The sequence below is a fragment of the Carassius gibelio genome, chromosome A18 (assembly GCF_023724105.1).
Source record: "Carassius gibelio isolate Cgi1373 ecotype wild population from Czech Republic chromosome A18, carGib1.2-hapl.c, whole genome shotgun sequence".
Lineage (NCBI taxonomy): Eukaryota > Metazoa > Chordata > Actinopteri > Cypriniformes > Cyprinidae > Carassius > Carassius gibelio.
The window spans coordinates 12,314,429-12,336,203 of NC_068388.1; the positions used below are offsets into that span (position 1 = coordinate 12,314,429).

The following is a 21,775-nucleotide window of genomic DNA, read 5'->3' on the forward strand; positions in this document are numbered from 1 at the left end:
TCTACCTACCAGTGCACATGAACGCCTGTATTACCCCTTTGTGAAAGTGTTTATATTTGCGCTTATATTTGTGCACATTGGATATTTTTGGTTCCTTGGACACAGGAGCTTAAAAAACTGTGCAGTTTGCAAAAGCATTCATTTTTATTGCAGGTAATCTTTCAATATTCTACCAGAAGAAGGCAGTTCAAAAGTCTGTCATTCAAATTCTCAGCTGGCTCAATTCTCAGTAAGTTTGCGGTGTATTTTATACCTGTGGAGATAAGTTCTCCTGTTCTCCCCAGTGACAGGATGTCTATACCTGAGTGTGTTTGGGGAGGAGGGGTTGTGTGTTTGTTTATACATGGCAAGATTTAATGAGAGGAGACAGAGGAGAGCCGTATTTGTTGCAGTGTTGATGTGCCAGACATCTCAGCTCCCTGTAGCAGGGAAATGGGGCCAACTCGGGCCGGAGCTCAGATCTGTCTGTAACACCCTCTGAAGCTGAATTGAGCTTGACTTCCGCCACAGCATCCTCTCCTGTCTCCAGGTCTGGGTGGGTAGGAGACACCTTAAGGTCACAATGAAATTAATTTCCCATGCAGCAGCAGTTTTGACACCTTCTGTTTAATTCAAAGCCTCAGTGAAATCAATTACTGTCATGCTAATGCTTAGATTTATTTTAATCAGAAGAGCATGCTGTACTTATTGCATAATCAATTGTGGCGATTATTCTGGGTGCCAGTGTTGAGACCTGCTTGGGGCTTCATCATAATAGTGAAGTGCAATGCAAAGCCCACACCATGCCTCAGTGAGTAAATTATAATTAAAATATGGTTATACAATTAATTGAAGAGTTATAATTATGAAAAAGAGCTGCAAATCATCCCATATGGTCAAAGACATAATTAAATAATTTACTTTCAGACTATAGGAACATTAACCTAATCCCATTATGATTTTGACCGAATAAATTAAATAAAATATATTAAATTAGTAATCAGTTCAGTTTATTAAAATTATTTAAATTAATATAAATACAGTTTATTACATGCGTGTTCACCCAACTCTATTTTTTTTTATTTTTTTTTATCAATTTCAATTAAAGTACATTATCAAAGGCCAGCTGGAGGTCTCTGAATTTTTTATGTAAGGTCACGCACTCTTTTTCAGCAGTGTAAGTGAAATTGGTGTCTGTATTATATATATACACTCACCGGCAACTTTATTAGGTACACCAGTTCAATTGATTGGTAACACAAAATTGCTAATCAGCCAATCACATGGCAGCACCTCAATGCATTAAGGCATCTAGATGTGGTGAAGTCGACTTGCTGAAGTTCAAACTGAGCATCAGAATGGGGAAGAAAGGGAATTTAAGTGTCTTTGAACGTGGAATGTTTGTTGGTGTCAGACGTTTGATCTGAGTATTTCAAAAACTGCTGATCTACTGGGATTTTCACGCACAACCATCTCTGGGTTTACAGAGAATGGTCTGAAAAAGAGAACATATCCAGGGAGCGGCAGGTCATAGGTCAGAGGAGAATGGGCAGACTGGTTATTGATGATAGAAAGGCAACAGTAACTCAAATAACCAATTGTTACAACCAAGGTATGCAGAATACCATCTATGAACACACAACACATCGAACCTTGAATCAGATGGGCTACAGCAACAGAAGACCATACTGGGTGATGCTCCTGTCAGCTAAGAACAGGAAACGGAGGCTACAATTCACACTGGCTCGCCAAAATTGGACAATAGAAGATTGGAAAAACGTTGCCTGGTCTGATGAGTCTCAATTTCTGCTGCGACATTCAGATGATAGGGTTAGAATTTGGTGTAAAGAACATGAAAGCATGGATCCATCCTACGGGTTCAGGCTGGTGGTGGTGGTGTGGGTGATATTTTCTTGGCACACTTTGGGCCCCTTAGTACCAAATGAGCATCGTTTAAATGTCCATCCCTTTATGACTACAGTATACCCATCTTCTGATGCCTACTTCCAGCAGGATAATGCACCATGTCACAAAGCTCAAATCATCTTAGACTGGTTTCTTGAACATAACATTGAGTTCGCTTTACTCAAATGGCCTCCACACATACTTGCCAACCTTGAGACCTCAGAATTAGGGATATATTCGGGGGGGGGGGGGGGGGGGCAATATATAATCACACATACAAACAAACATAAAGAAGAATATAATTCATTTATTTGTACATAATTTATACATACATATTATGTACAACAACAGCAAAGCTCCTCTACTGATGGTTGTATTTGAAGGTGCAATGCAGCCTCAAATTACTTACAAGAGAAGTGTAAATACAAATGTGATAATATTCTCCATATTCATTCTGGAAGAAGGAGGCGGGAACCGGCGCGCAATCAAAATGAAACTTTAATAATCACAAAATAAACAAAACAGCACACCAGCCCCTCACGGACGACTGATGCTCGCAAATAAAAAGCAAAACATAAAATAAGGCCCAGGCCTGGTCCTCTCTCGTCCTTCACTATCGTCGCTCCAGTTTTATATCCCTCCATCTCCTACGTGGGACTCGAGACCGGCGGTGGGGCGCAGGTGTAGCTCATCTCCAATCACTACACCTGGCCTCACTCCTCGTTCCCACTTCTCTCGGCCCCGCCCAACTTGCCACATACCCCCATCGCCCCTCGCAGGCCGGGGAGTACCCTCGAGACTGCGCTCTACTACCACCCCCTCCCTCCCTCTGGGGGGGACCGCTCACGGGGACCTGCGGCAACCTGGGGGTAGGACAGACGAGGCGAGAGAAAAGGAGATGGAAGGAGGAGCGACAGAGACTAGAGTGGGGAGAGAGGAAAAAAAAATTCTGGTTCCCAGACGCACTGCTGCTCGGCCCTCCACCAACTGGGTGATCTCCTCCGCGGTGCCTGGCGGTGGCACTGGACGGCCCTCGGCGGACGGCACGACACTCCTCCGCCGCCCGGTGGACGGCGACAGCTCCTCCGGTTTTGGGCAGCCGACAGGAGTCCCCCGTTCCCTGCTCCTCCGGATTCCTTCATGGAGGCAGCAGGCTCCGGCCCCCTGGCGAACGGCGCCGACTCCTCCGCTCCCTCACGGACGACAGCCGCCCCTCCATATCGTGGACGGTCGGCAGCGAGCTCGTCTGTCCCCGGCAACGCGCTCCAGCCCACCGCCTCGAGCGTCCATGGCGGCACACTCCTCGCCTGCTCGATGGCACCGCGGAATAACCACAGCGGCGAGGGATCTTCAGCAGCGCGTCCCTCCTTCTCCCGGGTTTCGGCACCACTGTAATAATATTCTCCATATTCATCGGGAAGAAGGAGGCGGGAACCAGCGCACAATCAAAATGAAACTTTAATAATCACAAAATAAACAAAACAGCGAACCAGCCACTTACGGACGACTGATGCGCGCAAATAAAAAGCAAAACATAAAATAAGGCCCAGGCCTGGTCCTCTCTCGTCCTTCACTATCATCGCTCAAGTTTTATATCCCTCCATCTCCTACGTGGGACTCGAGACCAGTGGTGGGGCGCAGGTGTAGCTCATCTCCAATCACTACACCTGGCCTCACTCCTCGTTCCCATGTCTCTCGGCTCCGCCCCACTCGTCACAACAAAATACATACTTAATCGTTGTTTCTGCTTGTGCTTTCATCACACATCAGACCACAGGGTTGGTCAAGGCACAGTTTGATCACTTCCCTGTCCAATTCAGGGGCAATGGCACCTATAAAAGTACACAGTAATGAAAACAGTTTTTCTACTAACTGTGCTGTACTTGCTGCTTACTTAAGAAAAAAAAAAGAAAGAATTAATACTCTAACAATTCAATCTTAAAATACGGGACAAATCCGTATTATGAAGGGACAAGTCTCAACCCTAACTCTTAGAAAACAGTATTATTTTATATACACTCACCTTTCACTATTTGAGTAGCCTTTGTTCTTCCGTTTGCATACTGGTGAGCAATATCTGAATCCGGGAACATATTTGTAACGATATTAAAACTCCATATACATCGGGAAGAAGGAGGCGGGAACCGGCGCACAATCAAAACACTTTAATAATTCAAAAATAAATACAAAAAGGCGCACCAGCCCCTCACGGACGACTGGTGCGCATAAATAAAAAGCAAACACATAAAATAATGTCCCAGGCCTGGTCCTCTCTCGTCCTTCACGGTCGTCGCTCCAGTTTTATATCCTTCCATCTCCTACGTGGGACTCGATACTGGCGGTGGGGCGCAGGTGCAGCTCATCTTCAATCACTACACCTGGCCTCACTCCTCGTTCCCACGCCTCTCGGCCCCGCCCCACTCGCCACAATATTCTTCACGGATTTGTTGAAAACATCCGCAAATGTGAACGGGATGTTGTTTGTAGCTAACAGCATAGCCATCTTTGTCTCAGCATAAATAACACCATCGGGTCTACCTTTGGAAAGATGGCCCAAAATACTTGGCTGTGACCGGTGCTGCATTGCCCCAGCCTTGTGCTTTTCTGACCCTTTGTGTGTAATTAAATCTGTTCGGCCACCGTGTTTCAATGGAGAAGTCTGATATACAAAATTTGCAGGCAGCATATCCCTTCCCCTTCGAGCTGTCCTGGATGAACGTGAATTCTTTTTTCCATTCAGTTAGGAATTTGCAGGCATATTTCTGTTCCCTTATGAGTTCCCTCATTACCTTCTGTGTGTTTAAATACCCGTTCTGTTCAGTTCCTCCTCGTCCATGATTGAATGTGCATCTGTATGTGAATGTGAGTGTTAACCTGAGATCGTATTGTTTTGTAAATGTAATATATTGTCTGTATTCTCCTTCTTCCTTTAGTAAACTCCTAATTTGTTCCATATCCTCCTTGAGCACTTTAGTCTTTCTTTTATCACTACACCTATTTGTAACAGAATCATGGACCAAACAGTATAGTTTATTTAGGGGCGTTTTTCCTTTCTTTTTGGCTTTTTATTTTTTTTCCCTCTCCCGGAAAGGCCATCCCAGCAGTCTGTCTCCTATGCCTGGAGCAACTGGACCGTTCGCTGGAGGACCACACCAGGGACTTTCTCGATCAGGTGTGCCTTACCCACTTCCCTGACTGCTCGCTCTCTAACTTCTTCTACACCGGCCTGAGCGAGCGGTGTAAGGCACGCCTACCAGCGAACGGTCCCCGAGAGGATTTTGCCGCTTTCGTGGAGTGGGTTCTGGAGAAAAATGGATCTTCATGGACTATCTGCACCGCTGAAGAGGATGTCTCCAGCCCCACTCCCGACCCAGAGACCAGCCAGCCACCATCATGCCACACGGAGCCAGAGCCCACCATTTTCTGTTTCTCCGCTGGTTCAGCCCAGCCCTGAATTTTCTGTTTCTCCGCAGGTTCCGCCCAGCTCTGAATTTCCTGTGTCTCCTGTATTCACCTCCCAGCCTCCCTCTCCCACCTCCTCCTAGACCTGCCAGTCCCTCTGCTCCACTTCCGCTGGTTCCGTCCAGCTCTGATCCTCCTGTGTTTCCTCCCATCCTTCCTCTCTCTCCTCCTCCAAGACCAGCCCGTTCATCGACCTCATCTCTGCTGGTGCCAGTCAGTCCCGCAGCTCACCCTCAGTCCGCGCCATCTGGGCGTGATGGTTCGCCGCTGGACTGCCAGTCTCCAGCTCCGCCTTGGTGTGTTAAGGCCCTGTCTCAGCCTCCAGCCTCCAAGCCCTGGACTCCTCCTCGGTCTTTCAACCCAGTGGCTCCACCTCTTCTCCACCGTGGCCTGGCATCCCACCTGCTCCACCGGGCTCCCTCATCCCTCCGGCTCCACCTTGGTCAGTCGTCGACCATCCGCTGCCTTGGGACTCCATTCCTCTGGTTTCATCTCGTCACTCCATCCCTCCGGCTCTATCAGGATCCTCGACGTCACCCTGGCTCTGCGGCTGTGCTGCTCCTTCACCACCATGGCTCCTCCCACCGTCGACTCCACCCTGGATCTCCGTCCTGGCTGGTCTCTGGAGGACCATCTGGCTCCTCCTGCTCCGGACTCCTCCCTGGCTCCTCCCTCCACTCCGCCCTGGTCCCTACCTCCATGCTCCCTCTTCACCTGCTCCTCGCCCACCTCCAGAACCCCCACCCTCCCTTGTGGTGCGATGACGCACCTTTACGGGAGGGGGCAAACTGTTACATTTATGAACTTTCTGTTCCCTTATTTATAATAATTCATTACATTTATATAGCGCTTTTCTAGGCACTCAAAGCGCTTACATAGTCAGGGGGTATCTCCTCATCCACCACCAGTGTGCTGCATCCACCTGGATGATGCGATGGCAGCCATAGTGCGCCAGAATGCCCACCACACACCAGCTTACTGGTGGAGAGGAGACAGAGTGATGAAGCCAATCAGCAGACATGGGGATTGTTAGGAGACCATGATGGCTGGAGGCCAATGGGCGAATTTAGCCAGGATGCTGAGGTCACACCTCTACTCTTTTTGAAAGACATCCTGGGATTTTTAATGACCACAGAGAGTCAGGACCTCGGTTTAATGTCTCATCCGAAGGTCACCTTCCTCCGTTTTTTTGGTTAATTGATTATTCTCCACCTGTCTCCAGTTCCCTCATTACCTTCTCTGTGTTTAAATACCCGTTCTGTTCAGTTCCTCCTCGTCCGTGATTGAATGTGCATCTGTATGTGAATGTGAGTGTTAACCTGAGATCGTATTGTTTTGAAAATGTAATATATTGTCTGTATTCTCTTTCTTCCTTTAGTAAACTCCTAATTTGTTCCATATCCTCCTGGAGCACTTTAGTCTTTCGTTTAGCACTACACCTATTTGTAACACCTTTATTATTGTTCGGTCTGAAACGGCGCCCAGTGACGGATGGTGTAGCAATATTGTTGTCCGGGTGAAAGGACGGCCTGGGAGATTTTTGGTAGGGGCTTTGAAATTCGGGAGTCTCCCAGAAAAATCAGGAGGGTTGGCATGTATGCCTCCACAGTCACCAGAACTTAATCCAATAGAGCAGCTTTGGGATGTGGTGGAATGGGAGATTCGCATCATGGATAAGCAGCCGACAAATCTGCAGCAACTGTGTGATGCTTGTTACGTCAATATAGACCAAAATCTCTGAGAAATGTTTCCAACACCTTAATGTTTCCTGAGGTGTACTTATATTGTTAGTATGATTTTTACATTTAACATTTTGAAATAAAAGGCATTTTTATATCCTGGTTTTAGTCCTCTGGCTTGAACGCTCTGTTTGAAGGGGGGTGTCTGCTGTGAGACTCAGAGTAAATGCCAACTGTTGTGACTGGATGACATCTTAGCATTCGAAATGCGCATTTCATCTGTAACCCTTCCTAAATACTTTTACTATGTTTTTTTTTTCTTACTATTACAGCTGTCGAGATTAACGAATCATGTAAGTGTTGATTATAGCCTTATTTTTTAAATGTTTTTCCATCACATAAATCACTGCAGTATTGAGCATTGAGTAGACAGAGTCTTTTTATCACGTGAATGCAGTGATCTCGTCATTGCAACGTATTTTTCTCTCACAAAATTATTTCGCCCCAACTAACAGCAAACTCATGAATACTTGGCATGAATACTGTAAGAGCTTCGTTGTGCAGCATAACAGCATCATTCAATATAACGGCAGTTTGGGCAAGTATGCAGATATAGCCTACTTGCAATGTGCGATTGACAGCTCAGAACAATATAAAGGTGTTCTTTGATCGCTCTCTAGTGTAATCACAATTTAAATAACAGATTTGTTTCATGCTACTAAGAGAAACAACGTGAAGTTGATCGTTTAGTCACTGGCTTGATTCACTGATGCATAAACAGTATTAAATGATTTAGAAAGAAAGTCTGTGTGACCTTGAATGATTAGCTACACATCAGAAATCACTGATCACAGATCAGGCATTAATGAACACTGTTTACTCCCTGTTTGTGGCGGTGCTATCAAACCCATATCATAAAAGTCTGTTTGTAACGCCTGTGCTCAGTGTGCTGACATTCTGACTGAATTAAATGTAAATGTTTGGGTGGGCAAAGCAGAGAAAGGGGAGGTAACATTTCCCCTTATGACGACATAACGGGAAGATTCCAGATCGGTGCGTCTGAGCTCTCGTTTTCTCAAAGGCAGAGCAGGACACCCAGGGCTTGGTTTACACCTATCAAATTTTCTAGCCACCGGGGGACCATAAACAGGCTAGGGAAACTCATATTAATGTTAAAAAACCTCATAAAGTGAAGATTTCATGCCATGGGACCTTTAACATAATAATTATGGCTGACTTTTATATCTGTTTATATGAGATGGCATGGTTAGATTCTGATGGTATTATATATTATGTTGGGTGTCCATATTAGAGATAATAACCATGTTTAGAATGAAAGCATTATATTTAAAAACATATTAATCATATCATGTAATAAAATATAATTAATTGTTACTACTCTGAATATATATTAATTTATTGGATCTCTTTCAATACTTTCAGAATATTTGCTTATTAAAATGATTTTGTTTCTGTATTTTAAAATATATATTTTTATATTAACATATTTTAATAACAGCATATTTATTGAACAAAAATTAATATTTTATTTTTCAAAATAAACAGAAAATAATACAAACTTTGTTTTAGTGATTGTTTTTTTTTAACAAGTATTAACTTAGACATTATTAAAAAAAACATTATTCTAGCTGAAGTATTTGTATCAAAACCATGTGCCTTTTACTGTACCCCATGCTGGTGAGCCTTGTACCCCATGTCTAGGGTAAAAGGCCACTATTGCCACCTCATTCATTTATAAGATTTTTAAAGAAAATAAACAACTTGAATGATTTATTTTCACACAAAATATGTTGCTCCATTTATGTTCAATACAACATTTTTTCTTCAATTATACATTTTAGGCACAGTGAATTGCAAATTTTTTCTTAAGCATTTAGCCCAGTTGTACCCCTATGTATAATAGATACCCAGATAGGGTGAGTTCAGCAAAAGTGATCAAGTAAAGTGGGACAAATAGTTTCATGAAACAAATAGATGGTTTTAAAAAAAAATTATTATTTTTTTTTTTTATATAAAAGGCTTCAAAGACCTTTGTACTATTTGGATTGGTTTTATGTAGGCTAAACTGAAAAAAAAAAGTAATGATTTATAATGAAATATTGTTTAACTTATTCATTTGCAATTTGCATTTAGGGGGCTGTGGCATCACAGAAAATGGCAGAGAGACAAATCAGTCTGACTTTCAGGAGAATTCACTTTTTAAAGTATTTTCTGTAGGTAATTTCTTGAGATTTACACATTTAAAACAACTACAGTAGGAGTTTTATCAAACCTAGAGCACGTACTGTTGATATAGAAACCTTCCCAGGTGATCTCAAGTTTGATTTGTGAACATCCATTTGGCACAGCGTGAATGTAGGCTAACAAATGTATTTACAACTTTGTATTTACAAAATTATTTTTGAAATGCTTAGTTGAAACTACAATTACTTGCATTAGTATTCTAAAGTGAAGATCATGATAACTCCCTAATATTGACTGACATCACTGTAAGCTTTTGAGATATATGTAAGGTTTTGGATAGTAAAGACTCAAGTGTTACTACATCCTTCTGAAAAAAAAACAAAACAAACAGTAGGCCTATTTCCTTTAGAAGGATGTACTATCCAACACTTTACAAAACCCTCAAAGCTTACAGTGATTTAGTCATCACTAGGGACTTATCATGATCTTTACTTTAGAATACTGATCCAAATAATTATTAATTCCTTCTGAAGAATTTGGTAATATATTCGCTTTAGAATTAATTATACAATATGTATTATTAATATAAATTAGGGGGGTGTGAAAAAAAATAGTTACTGATTAGCTAATAGTGAACTACCACATTCGACTAAGCTGAGCTTCTTGTTAGATACTAGTAAGTTAGTTGCTAGAGTGCTAATATTGCGTTACTCTTGTTCTTGAGTAATTATTAAATATGTATGGAACAGTATTCTAAAGTGTTTTTTTCCTTCGGCGTAAAGGATTCAAATCCCCAGAGAAACCCTCCCCAGTAATTTGCAGTCTGCTTTAGATTAAATAACTGAATGTAAACTATGGATCACGGCAAAACAACTGACCTACATGATGACCGTTCAAATCGTCACGCGCGGCGAGCGTGCGCGGGCGTTGTCAAGTGACGCGCGAGGGAATTAAGTGCATGGTCCGTGGACGCGTGTTGCGCCAGAGTGAGGCAGACACACGGACATTCACTTCACTCTCCAACTGGAACAGAAAGCACTGAGGATGATGTAGAAGATACGAACCGAATAGAAGCCTATTAACTTCTACAGACTATTTCCGTTCAGTTCAACTGTAATTTCTCTGAAAATGTAGAGATTGGTGCCTTTTTAGTTACGAATCAGACTGAATAACTTCTCTCACCAAGAAGAATGTCATCTTGCGAACAGGTGTCTTCCTAGATGTGACAGATTTCTTATCTGTCTGGATAAGTGTTTGAAGAGAACTGCATTCGAATTTTAAGATCGGATTTTAGCAATAATGGATACGAATTGACCAAGGTTTATAATCACCGAGATGTACAAACAACTACTTGTTTCAAGGTCATTGGACTTCTTCTAACGCTCTAAGAGGTAAGTCTGAAAATTATTTTAATCAAAGACACTGAAATGAGAGAATTAACCCGTTTTTTAACTTTCATTGCATTTTCTAAAGCCAGCAGATATGGTGTAAAGGGCTTAGAAGCAATTTTAACAATAACTAATAACTAACAATAATAATTTTTACAATAACAAAGAAAAGGCCAGTAACAAATCGATTTAAGTGTAAAATTCTAAAGTAGAAAATTGGAAGAAAATTGTATTTTCTTCTAAAACGAGCTCAACTCCTTATCTTTATTAAAAAAAAAAAAAAACATCAGTGTACATTACATGAAAATACAGTGTTTTAGCAGTGTATTTTTTAAGATCATGAAGTAATCAGTATCAAACTTGCCTTATGATTAAAGTCTAATTTGTTATCATTCATAAGCATTTTTTTGTAATTGTAAAATGCATCAGACTGTCTTTCAAACACTTGATTATCAGTTTTGATGTGTGTGTGTGTTTTTTTTTTGATCCAAGTACTATTAAATAAAGGAGCTTTTCTAGGTCGCCTACTATCAGAGTCTCCTCCCCCGAATCATGATGAATCTTCTGTGAGCCTCATTGTGCAGCAGGTAGCTGAGTGAATGCAGCAAACACACACTTTCGCTCTTCAGTGATGAATGACAGCTCTCCAACATCTGAGAACATCATGTTTCACCAGCTGACTGCAGATGTTCTGAACGGTAGCTGTGACTATACCTTGCCCACGTGTAACAATAACACAGGTGAAGCGGCATTGCAGCTGCCCACCTTTTCCGTGGCAGCAAAAGTGAGGGTGATAATTACCTTCACTCTTTGCGCAGTGTCAGCTGTGTGCAACCTCTCTGTGTTGTGGGCTGCCAGCACCAACAACAAGCGCAAATCCCATGTAAGAATTTTAATCATAAACCTCACCGTTGCCGACTTGCTGGTGACTTTCATCGTGATGCCAGTGGATGCGGCTTGGAACATCACAGTTCAGTGGTTGGCGGGGGATCTGGCTTGCAGATTGCTAATGTTTCTGAAGCTTGTGGCAATGTACTCCTGCGCCTTCGTGACTGTGGTCATAAGCCTGGACAGGCAGTCGGCCATTCTCAACCCTCTGGCCATCAATAAGGCTAAGAAGAAGAACAAAATAATGCTGAGCGTGGCCTGGGTGATGAGTGTTGTTCTCTCTGTCCCTCAGGTGAGGAGCTGCTTGAGTGGCTTTTCATGTTTTTCATAGTGTCTTATCTCTGTATGCTGCATTACTTGAATTCGCCAGAACCCCCATAGAGTCTAGAGTAACAGCCTGAATCAAGTAGAGAGATAAAAATGAAAACGACAGGGGGTTTAACGACTTGCCTTCTCGAGCTCAGACTTGAAATATTCCGATTTTCATATTTAATCTAATTTTCAACCGCAAATGCATTCACTCTACATGGAAAATGTATTTGACAAGTGTGCTATACAGTTTTTAAAATGGACGGTTCACCCAAAATGAAAAACTTGTCATCATTTACTCATAGTTTACTCTCACTTCTTTCCAAACCAGTTTAATTTGCTTTCTTCTGTAAAATAAAAAAAGAAGTAATTCAACAGAATGTCCAAATGACCCCTTTCTTTACAATGCATGTGTGCAATGCTTTATAATGCATCTTTTCTGACAATCTTCTTTCATCTCATCTTATTTTATCTCATTTACATAATATGGCATTTCAAACCATACTTTATGTCACTGTTGCCATTCTACACATACATCACAATGCACCTAATTTGAATATGCTCATACTGAAATCTTCATAAAAGACATGAAAGTCATGGTGGCAGGAAACATTCTTAGTGAACCCTTAGTGTCCCTCACACAAAGGTACCATATACCATTGCATGGACTGCTATGGTACTGCTACTTATATTTTATGGTTTTATTTCTTGTCATTTTTGGAACTTGATCAGCTCAGATCACATACAGTATTCTAGACCCCAACTAGTCACCATTCTCTCGCATCTCCTACAAGCTATTGCTCCATCCATCCATTCTCATCACTTGTATTCATTCATTCTCAATCACTTGTATTCATCAACTGTAAGTCGGTTTGGATAAAAGCATCTGCCAAGTTATGTATGGAAAAAACAGCATGAACATTCTGTAAACGGTCTTATTTGTGTCTCAAAGAAGAAGAAAGTCATTACAGCTTTGTAATGATATCAGGGTGGGTAAATGATGACAGAATTTTCATTATTTGGTAAAGTATCCCTTTAATGTATTACTGGAACTGTCTTTCAGATCATACTGAAAACCATATGTTTTAAATCAGTAACTTTTCAGTATTCTCCCTAGATCTGTTGTAAAATTAGAATCGGAGCTAGAAAGTGTTGTAAAATTAGTTAAAAAGACGTTAGATTAGTTCAGCAATTACAGTACACCCTCTCATCAGCCCTTTAATTTCACCTCAGATTTAACATAATGACTGGCACTTACTGAGACAAATTACTCAACATCACACACACACACACACACACACACACACAAAGATAAATTATGCAGTTGGAAGTCAATCAGATGTTTTTACATTTTACATGTTTTCTTATAAATTACCCTCAAACCCAATATAGGACAAAACACTCTATGACCTTCAATTACATAAGATGAAATGCTAAAGATGAAAGCAGCAAGACTTACTGGAGTGAGTGTTAAAAAGGGTTGATCCTCAATCAGAAGAGGCGTGCACATTTCACAAAACTGCAGTTGAAGTAATAAATGCATATTTGCCCCTCACTATGAAGTAGAGTGTTTAAAATCAGTGTGCTTTAGGTTTAGAGAAGGCTGATGACAGGTCAGCTAGGTAAAAGAATGAGGATATATTACTAGCACCAGAACTCCACAGTAATAACACATTGTTAAGACATAGCAGACTGTGTTTAAATGAGGTCATTTCAGACAGTTATGGTAGAGGATACAAGGTCTCAATGGGTTATAGCAGATATTTTGTTTTCATTTGTTTATCCATTTGTTTTTGTGAATCACATGTGACGCATAGACAGATGGCTTCAGCCTGTATGTCAATGTTGGCTCTGTCAATCTTTATTTGTCATTTTGGAATCTCCGTCTGTCATCTTAATATTTATGAAATGTGCAAAAGACTGATCCTGGGAACACTGAGCCTCTCGCACAAGGGGATATATGCCACATCTAATTTGCACAGCTGACAGTGTTCACTTGATTAGTTGGCTGTAGATGTGTATAACATTTAGCATTTAACAGTCACTTACAGTTCAGGGCAGAAAAAGCCACATTTCTATATATATTGTCATTATTAATCTGTTCTAATAAAGAAACAAACTCATCTACATCTTTGATGGCCTCATGGTAACTGAATATAGAGTGAATTTTCATTTTTGGGGGAACTATTTAAAGGTTAGTTTATATTAGGCATTTAATGATTTTAAAAAAGTAATTGTGATTGTAAACTGCTGACCTGCTAAATTCCCCAACAGATGTTCTTGTTTCACAACGTGACTATCACGGTGCCGGCCAATTTCACTCAGTGCACCACCCGAGGGAGCTTTGTCAAACACTGGCAGGAGACCATCTACAATATGTTTACTTTCACTTGCCTCTTCCTAATACCTCTGGCCATCATGATCTGCTGCTACACAAGGATTTTGGTGGAGATCTCTGGAAGGATGACCAAAGGAAACAGTAGGTGACATTTCATTTGAAAGAAGGCTAATTTTACACACTGTATCAATGAGTCCTTTCACATATGAATCAATGAGTTCAAAATGTTAAACATTGAAATCGTCATGTTTTGATTACTAAAATTAAAATGTTGATGTATTCTGATTCAGGGTTTTGCCAAATTGGGGTTTGCACCAATATTCTGCCAAAATAAAAGCTTCTGAATTAAAATTTCTGAAAGTGAAGAATTTAAGGCATGCATATTAGTATTGTAACTTTCTAATTATTGAATCTATTTGTTTACCTGCATACTTGCATGTCATGTTATTAACCAACAGTCTGAAGTCTGAATCAGCGAGTCGTTAACTGCTGCGACCGAACTAGTCAAATGCACAGATGAATCTTTCAGTGTAATTTGAGAGCCAATTTAATAGTTTTGTCATTTGTGTACTGGCTCAACAGAATTATGTCCAAAGAATGATTCATTCACAAATCTGACACAACTCTAAGGTTACTCCATTCACTATAAGTAGCAATGAATGAACTAAAAAGTAAGTTTACCAAAATGAAATTGCTGAGAGAGATAGAGAAGAAAAATTGAATAAGTACAGGTATTTGAAAAAGGAATACCCCCCACCCCACACCTAAAAAAAAAAACTAAAATACTGTGGAAGATAAACATTTTGAAAAATTGTTTCAATTATTTTGTCTGTAAGAGAGTCAGTAAGGTCCAGTTATGTTGGACTTTCAGGAAGAATTCGTAAATTACAGTTTAAAAAAAATCTTCAGAATATCTTCTTTTGAGCTGCACAGAAAAAAAGTTTTGGAAAGACATGAGTGTGAGTAAATGATGACAGAATTTGCCTTTGTGGTTAAACTTTCCCTTTAAGTAAAGTAACAGTAAAATTACTTGTAAAAATGCAAATTTTACTGCACATTTATGAAAAATATATTTTTGATTTTACAGTATCTTCAAAGGAGGTCCACTTACGGCGTTTCAACAGCAACATCCCGAAGGCCCGTATGAGGACTTTGAAGATGAGCATAGTCATAGTAACGTCTTTCATAGTTTGCTGGACGCCATACTACTTGCTGGGTCTCTGGTACTGGTTCCTTCCTGAGGATTTAGAAGAGACTGTTTCTCACTCACTGACTCACATGCTGTTTATTTTCGGACTCTTCAATGCAATTCTGGATCCCATCACTTATGGCCTCTTCACCATCCATTTCCGCAAAGGACTGAAGCACTACTGTCACAACGTGGTCGTACACACAGAGTCAGAGAATAATTCTATCATGACGGGCTCATTGAAATGCTCACCATCCCCGTTTCGCATGAAAAGAGTGACCCAGACGAGTCCAGGAGCCGATCCGGAGCAGAATACGGTGGGTGGGGAAGATACGAAGGCAGCTGACAGTGAAAACAAGGAATAGTGGCAACCCTACTGATCCAGCCTTGAAAGTATCATTTGATTAAAGATATGGATGTGACAAGGTAGGCCTTGTACTGGCTGTCTAGCTGCTCACAAGAACAGTAAGACGACAACAAACTCCTGCCTGTTCTCCTCAAATTGAGCCCAAGTGTGTCGCATCTTTTAATTAATTCACTGATGAGCTGCCTCAGTTACTCAGTTATATTAAATACCCATCTATTTTCCTGATACAGGCAATTAAGTTTTCTAATCATTTGCTCTTTACTAAATATGCCAATCACTTGGTTGTTTTTTCTTTTCTTTTTTTCTGCAGATTAATTAGACCATTTCTACTTGTGGCTTTTGTTTAAAATGTCATTTACACCTAGGTTTTTTTTTTTTTTTTTTTTTTTAAGTCTCATACATATCCCAGTAGATCAGAACCTCCAGGGCATCACTCTTGAATTACTGAAGAAATTAGTTTAATCTACAAACAAATAAGATGTGTGGATTTAGCGTTTGAGATATGACTAATGCAAATTCATGTACACTGGCTATTTAATAATTTTCTGGTGTCAATTGGAAATGTTCAGCCTTACCTTTGAGATGGTATTGTTTGATGTGTAGACTTTTTATTGGATGGATTCAGAAACACTTACCAGCCCAAAAAAGATCTTGGATTTAAAGTCTGTGCTAGTATAAATGGCAGCCTGTTATCATAAGAATCCATATTTATGGCATTTACACATACATTTTTGTATGTTTGGATGTAGGCTGAAATGTTCAATATGGATGTATTGACAGCATATAAAATGTAAATGTGTGTACATATGCGCAGCATTTGAATTCTAAAAATCTTTATGAATACTTTCGATTTTGTTGTATAAATGTACATTTACAGTAATTATAATTATACAAATTTTGAAGCCTACCCCAACCAAAGACCTAATACCTGTTAAAGATAAATGCACAGTGACAATAATTTTAGTCTCATTTTACTGTTGTATACACTACTGTTCAAAAGTTTAATACTTATATTCTGCAAAGATGCGTTCAATTGGCCAAAAGGACAGTAAAAACATTTATAATGTTGCAAAAGATTTCTAATTCAATTAAATGCAGTTATTTGAACTTTTATTTCATTTAAAAAAATTTTTTAACATTAATAATAATAAGAAATGTTACTTGAGCTCAGAATCAGCATATTAGAATGATTTCTGAACAATCATGTGACACTGAAAACTGGAGTAATGACTGCTGAAAAATAAATATAATATAATATATATATTTATTGTAATACTATTTCTCAATGTTACTGTTTTTACTGTATTTTTGATTAAATAAATGCAGCCTTGGTGAGTATAAAATGAGATAAAAATGAGAAAACATAATAATATCAACAATGTGTATTTGACTGTGTATTTAACAACTTTTTATTCATCCTAGAAAATATTTCAAAATTACAATACAGCACCAGAAATCACACTGAAAAGAATAAAGATATAAATAAAAATAAACCAGTTAATTCAATATTTGATAAATCTAAAAGGACTTAACACCTCCCTGTTCATACACAGAATGCTCTCATTTTACAAGCTGTCAGTGGTCAATAATGTACATTTGAGTGTCTATTCAACATACACAAATATAATGTATGTGTGCTAGTATGTAAACCACACTTTACATTATAAATACCAACAAATTTATGAAGTAACTTTGGACTGAGGCCAACACATACCATCACGTCCCTTGCAACTGCAACAAGGAGAACTATTAACTTTAAAATTATATTTGATAGCTGAGTATCTCATGAATGTGTTTACATCATATTTCTCAGGGAAGGTGCTTCTTTTGTCACAGAGTATTGAAGTCCAACTGGAGACTGACAAACTGTAAAGCTTTCCTAATTTTATTGTTAGGTGAATACTATAATCTCTGTTGATGTTACGTTATGTGCTCAGACATTGCTTGAAACATGTCTATAATCAACAGCTCCATGATCATTGCAGTATGTTTGAGAGTGTATTTTTGAGAGAGCACTAGTTGTGCTTCTTGTGATTGCCTTTTTACTACAGGGTGTACTTAGGCCTTAATGACCTAGATTTTCAACTTCAGTAAATGTAATAGCCCTGAGAGAAAGGTTACTGAGGAGGAAAATGAAAGGGGGAGTGAGTCTTTTCTGTCAGTCTGTCATGGGTGAAGAGAATATATATCTAAAGTATACACATACATATGTACGTACATAGAATCTATCTATTAAGTGAACCACAGCTGCACTTTAACATTCTCAGATGGAAACGTTAGGTATGCATTGAGGCTACAACGGTGCATGATGGTCTAGGGTTTAAAATGTATTAAGGTATTGTTTGGCTGATTTTCTCATTGTCACTATACCCATTATACTATATATATATGTAGATATGGTGTTTATATGAAATGTTGACATTAAACTAACGAAGAGTTTACAGTGTTAAAACCTTTTTTAAATGCATGAAGAAGAAAAGAAAACCTTTTTTATTTCTCATTGCATGATATACGATGACATTGTATTGTGTGTCAATTTGTTGTCTGTTCTGGGTTATGTGGAGCAGTAATAAACATATTGCTTTCATTTACATTTGCAAACCACATTAATGACAATCACTTTCCTGAGAATACATAAAAACAGCTAAATGTAGGCTATTGAAACCCAAAAAGCTGAGAATAAACCTACAATTATAAAAAATATACATTTTGCCACTGCAATTATTACATTCCTGCAGTGCAACCCAAAAAGCTTAGCACTACAAATTCAAAAGCATAAATATTGTAACTTCTACTGTCCAAGTACATTCACTCTTTCACACTTTCTCTTCTAATTCTTCAAGATGCGGCTTCTTTGCAGGATTTTAGCCACGAACACTAACTCAGTTTGGGCTATAATGGGCTCTTGAGTTCTTTATATTCCCGGTGTCATTATTTTTATCACTTAAAACTCATTGATAAGTACAGTATACAGGTGCTGGTCATTTAATTAGAATATCATCAAAAATTTCAGTCTAGTTATGTAGGCTAATACAATCATGGGGAAGACTGCTGACTTGGCAGTTGTCCAAAACACGACAATTGACACCAGGACACAAAAGGTCATTGCAAAAGTGGCTGGCTGTTCACAGAGCTCTGTGTCCAAGCACATTAATAGAGAGGTGAAGGGAAGGAAAAGAAGTGAACAAGCAATGGGGATAACTGCACCCTGGAGAGGATTGTGAAACAAAACCCATTCAAAAAGATGGGGGAGATGCACAAAGAGTGGGCTGCAGCTGGAGACAGTGCTTCAAGAACAACTACACACAGATGTATGCAAGACATGGGTTTCAGCTGTCGCATTCCTTGTGTCAAGCCACTCTTGAACAACAGACAGCATCAGAAGCATCTCGCTTCAAAAAGGACTGGACTGCTACTGAGTGGTCCAAAGTTATGTTCTCTGATGAAAGTAAATTTAGCATTTCCTTTGGAAATCAGGGTCCCAGAGTCGGGAGGAAGAGAGGAGAGGGACACAATCCATGTTGCTTGAGGTCCAGTGTAAAGTTTCCAAAGTCAGTTATGGTTTGCGGTGGCATGTCATTTGCTGGTGTTGGTCCACTGTGTTTTCTGAGGTCCAAGGTCAACACAGCCATATATCAGGAAGTTTTAGAGCACTTCATGCTTCCTGCTGCTGACCAACTTTATGGAGATGCAGATTTCATTTTCCAACAGGATTTGGCACCTGCACAGAGTGCCAAAGCTTCCAGTACCTGGTTTAAGGACCATGGCATCCCTGTTCTTAATTGGCCAGCAAACTCGACTGACCTTAACCCCAAAGAAAATCTATGGGGTATTGTGAAGAGGAAGATGCCATACGCCAGACCCAAGAATGCAGAAGAGCTGAAGGCCACTATCAGAGCAACCTGGGCTCTCATAACACTTGAGCAGTGCCACAGACTGATCAACTCCATGCCATGCCGCATTAATGCAGTAATTCAGGTAAAAGGAGCCCCAAACTAAGTATTGAGTGCTGTACATGTTCAAACCTTTCATTTTCATACCTTTTATTTGGCCAAGATTTCTTAAAATCCTTTCTTTTACTGGTTATATTCTTATTTTCTGAGATACTGAATTTGGGATTTTCCCTAGTTGTCAGTTATAATCATTACAATTTAAATAAATGAACATTTGAAATTGAAATCAGTCAGTTTGCAATGAATAAATATAATATACAAGTTTCACTTTTTTTTATGGAATTAGTGAAATAAATAAACTTTCTGATATTCTAATTATATGACCAGCACCTGTATGCAGATTATGAATATGCAAATTAAACCCCACCTCCTCTTAATAAAAACAGCTCAAACTACCTGCACCACTTTCATCTTTATTGTCAGTACATAACACAGTGCAGACTTGTATTAAATTCCTTCTTGCTACACGTCCTCTGCTCTGGTTAACTGAGTAAAATATTGGATTATTTCAGCCATGTATGTTTGAGACAGAAACTGATTCTGAAGAACAAGAGGAAGAGTGAATTATCGGTTATCTTCAAGGTGACTGTAGAATGGTAATGCATTTTTTTTATATCACTTTCTACAACTTTGGATAGCCTACATAACCACATTGATATGATTTACCTTTGGTTTGACCAAAAGGTAACCATTATTGACCATTATCAAACAGCTTATTATATGCTACTAATGTTACACAAATCTTGTTCCTATTTGCCATCTCAGACAAATAATGAAATGAAAAGCCCCAACCCACATGTTGACAAGGTTGATTATATGTTTATGATGGTTGGAAACATTTTTGAGACTTATTATTAGAATATTAAGGGTTTTAATAAGTTGATGTTTATAGGTTTTGCAGGACCAGTCTATCAGTTTTTTTTTCCTGATGAACCAGAGAATAAAAACCTTCTTTAAATGTTCTCCTATAACATCATGAACCCCCACCACCCCCATGTTTTATGGCATCAGATGTTGTATTCATGTGATATCAAGAATGCCTCGAAGCTTTGTTCAGTGACAGTATGAGTAAGGACCGACAGCTGGGCTTTAACAGTGTAGGTGTAGATCTTTATCGCTTATGTGGGTAACACTGACACAGCTGATATAGATAAATTTTCATTACTGAAAAGTAGAGTTGTTCCGATTCCGATACTAGTATCGGAAATATCTCCGATACCACAACAAATTCTGGCATCGGCATCGGCGAGTACATGAACCCATATACCGATCCGATACCATTTTCTTAAAAAAGACCTAGTTATGACCGCAAGCTTTGCCTAACCGCTGCACGGTTCTTCTTCGCTGCTCAAAATGCATTGAAAACACAGGAAGTTGTGCTGTGTTGCCACAAGCAACCCCTGTTTAGAGCAGCGAAGAAGAAATGAAAACGCGTTAGCAGCCCTTATCTATATATGACTGGATCACTCATCACATTCTAAACTGCCAAAAGACAGTGAAGCCGCTACTATATTATAGATCAGTGGTTAGCAGTATGTCTCTGTAGTACCGGTAGTTACAGACTCTCGAGTATATTCAGTACCGGCAGCTGCGTTCAGTCGCTTCCGTGTAAGTCAAAGCGCAGGGCTCCAGACAGTAGCCGAATATATACTAGTGTCTGTGAATATTAAACTGCAAAATACTATTTAAATATTACTCCCGCAAAATCTACATCTCTGTGGGTGACTGGCACAGATGCGCGAGAGCTCGCTGTTTTGTAGTCTCTGCTGTGTGTCATGAGGACACGAACGCATAAACCGTCACTTCATGAGAATTTACCGTTTCATTTGAGAATACTGTCATATCATAAACCAGACATGGGGACTTGTGACTTGGTGACTTGGACTCGAGTCGACTCGAGTCGCTATTTTTAGGACTTGAGACTTGACTCGGACTTGGAAGTTAAAGACTCGGGACTTGACTTGACTTGAGACACGATGACTTGAATGACTTGAGTGTTAATCACATCATGTTTTCAGTTTGAATATAAAATATATAAATTATTTTTTTAAATAAAGTTGATTACTCAGCTGGAGCGCAGGCTGAGAATAGCGTCGTGACTGGATCAGGACAC

General features: G+C 39.7%; 1 protein-coding gene across 1 annotated transcript; it reads left to right on the plus strand.

The window, feature by feature from the left end:
• The first annotated feature begins 11,116 nt into the window (after positions 1–11,116).
• LOC127934405 (putative gonadotropin-releasing hormone II receptor) lies at positions 11,117–16,063 on the plus strand. The gene is made up of 3 exons (XM_052531780.1): positions 11,117–11,798; positions 14,090–14,294; positions 15,241–16,063. The coding sequence occupies exons 1-3, from the start codon at positions 11,250–11,252 to the stop codon at positions 15,705–15,707; spliced, it is 1,221 nt and encodes a 406-aa protein (XP_052387740.1). The 5' UTR covers positions 11,117–11,249; the 3' UTR covers positions 15,708–16,063.
• Positions 16,064–21,775: the final 5,712 nt, after the last annotated feature.